Source organism: Trichechus manatus, unplaced genomic scaffold, assembly GCF_000243295.1.
Source record: "Trichechus manatus latirostris isolate Lorelei unplaced genomic scaffold, TriManLat1.0 scaffold00037, whole genome shotgun sequence".
Classification (NCBI taxonomy): Eukaryota; Metazoa; Chordata; class Mammalia; order Sirenia; family Trichechidae; genus Trichechus; species Trichechus manatus.
The window spans coordinates 5,718,589-5,720,767 of NW_004443973.1; the positions used below are offsets into that span (position 1 = coordinate 5,718,589).

Here is a 2,179-nt window from a genome sequence, read left to right on the forward strand (position 1 = left end):
CTCAGACACACCACCACATTCTGACCGCACCACTTTATTTTCCGTAGAGCCACTAGTGGGGGCCTCGGCTGACACACCTCGTCTTTCGCCAGTTTCATTTTAGGAAGCCTGAGGAAATCCTAAGGAAACCAGCTGTAAAATACCCAGACTTAGCGAGAAGAAAGGTAACAGACTGCCGTGCTGCCTTAGCGGCTTAAGTACTGCTAGCCCAGGGCCCAGCCCAGGAGGCGGGCTCCTCCAGAAAACACCCGCTCCGCCCCACTCAGGCACAAACTCCGCAGCCGCGGGCCTTCGCGGGGCGGGGCCACGGGCCCTTTGTGACGCAGGACAATGCCTGCCACGCGTCGAAACTCGGCTGCAGGGACGGCAACGGGGCGCGAGTGACACACCAGAGGGAACACAGACGACATCTCTAGGCCAATTCCGGGAACCATGGATTTCTTATTCAGCTTAGCCTTTATCTTTTACCTTTGGGGCTTTTTTACTATTCAGGGACAAAAGAAAGCGGAGGGCACAGAGGAAGTGAAAATAGAAGTTTTGCATCGTCCAGAAAACTGCTCTAAAACAAGCAAGAAGGGCGACCTGCTAAATGCCCATTACGACGGCTACTTGGCCAAAGACGGCTCGAAGTTCTACTGCAGGTAGGAAATCCTGGGAACTGCTCCTGCGGCAGGTTGATGGACGAAATCTAGCCTCCCTCCGCCAACGAGAAGCGTAATTGGTTGTTTAAGATTTGAGACTTTTATTCGTAGGAAATGAGATTACATACAGTAGTTCCTTAACTAAATATCACTTTTAAACTTGTTTAACTTATATAAAATGTTGGCCCAAGAAATTTTCAGCATCCACACATATCCCTAACCACCACCACTACTAACTACCCTTGGGATTTATGGAACTCAATCAGAATACTGCTCACACTTTTCCTTTGCAGAAGATTGGCGCCTCCCTACAAAGAATTACGTAGGGTAGTTTAAGAGGGTATCCCTAGATTTTATTCTGGCCTTCAGAAGCACGATTTTTAGAGGGCTTCGGCCACTTTTTGACTGTATCAATAAGCTATGACAACAGTGGCTTTCCCTGGTGACTTCTGGGCCCTGTGTCCTCCTGCCTGCCCCCTTATCCCCACCACTGCCTAGTCTGACTTGGTTTATTATTCAAAGAGAGGTTATTTTCTCTTCATCTGCGCTATAACCTATGAAGATAGGGTTGGGGAAAGTTAGTTCTCCCCAGTAAGAAGAAGAAAAATTTAAACTACTATTAAGATGATTTTAGAAGTCATTTTGAATTAAACTGTACCATCACTTTTTCGAACAAACTCGGAGAGGTTAAATGATTTGTACAAGCCATGCATCTAGTTAGGGGCTCCCAAAACAAACCCATTGCCATTAAGTCCATTCTGACTCATAGTTAGGAGCTGGAGACCCATTAAAAAAGTTAATTGTGGAATAATGTTTGTAAAGATGACAATAAGAAAGAAAATGAGGAGACTTCTGATGACTAGCATTGGGCAAATCATACCTTTTACTGGCTGTTATGAGGGACCCTTAAGCCAAATGCCCCATAAGGGATTCAGATGAGTGTTAATATGGGAAAAGAGATGGTTATTGAGGACATCAAATTATAACTACCTAGCTGTGTTTTAAAATTTGATTTCGTTTTCTTGGAATCATTTTACCAAGGTAATGTTTTTTATTATAGCCGGACACAAAATGAAGGCCACCCCAAATGGTTTGTTCTTGGTGTTGGGCAAGTAATAAAAGGACTAGACATTGCTATGATGGATATGTGCCCTGGAGAGAAGCGAAAAGTAATTATACCCCCTTCATTCGCATATGGAAAGGAAGGCTATGGTAAGGTGTTTTAATGTTTATTTCTCTTTTTGCTTATATTTAAAAGTAAATCACAGCAGAAATAATCACAGAAGCATAGGGCCCAACATACATTACCTATATCTAGTTTTTACCAGTTGCCATCAAGTTGATTGCAGCTCATGGCGACCCCACATGTGTCAGAATAGAACTGTGCTGCATATGGTTTTCAGTGGCTGATTTTTCAAAGTAGATCACCAGCACTTTCTTCCAGGTTGCCTCTGAGTTCACTCGAACCACCAGCCTTTCTGTTAGCAGCAGAGCACGTTAGCCATTTTTACTGCCCAGGTTCTCCATGTCTAGTTTAG

The 2,179-nt window shown here is 44.2% G+C and overlaps 1 protein-coding gene across 2 annotated transcripts in view; it reads left to right on the forward strand.

Moving 5' to 3' along the window:
- Positions 1-358: 358 nt before the first annotated feature.
- The window catches only part of FKBP7 (FKBP prolyl isomerase 7), a 4,882-nt gene continuing 3,061 nt past the window's right edge, over positions 359-2,179 (forward strand). Inside the window, exons 1-2 of one of the 2 annotated variants that reach the window (XM_023730531.1) lie at positions 359-641; positions 1,702-1,853. In XM_023730531.1, the coding sequence (XP_023586299.1) occupies positions 433-641; positions 1,702-1,853 (361 nt within the window). In that variant the 5' untranslated portion in view covers positions 359-432. Of the gene's footprint in view, positions 642-1,701; positions 2,152-2,179 lie in introns of those variants that run through there. The other variant, XM_023730530.1, reaches the window with a different exon arrangement.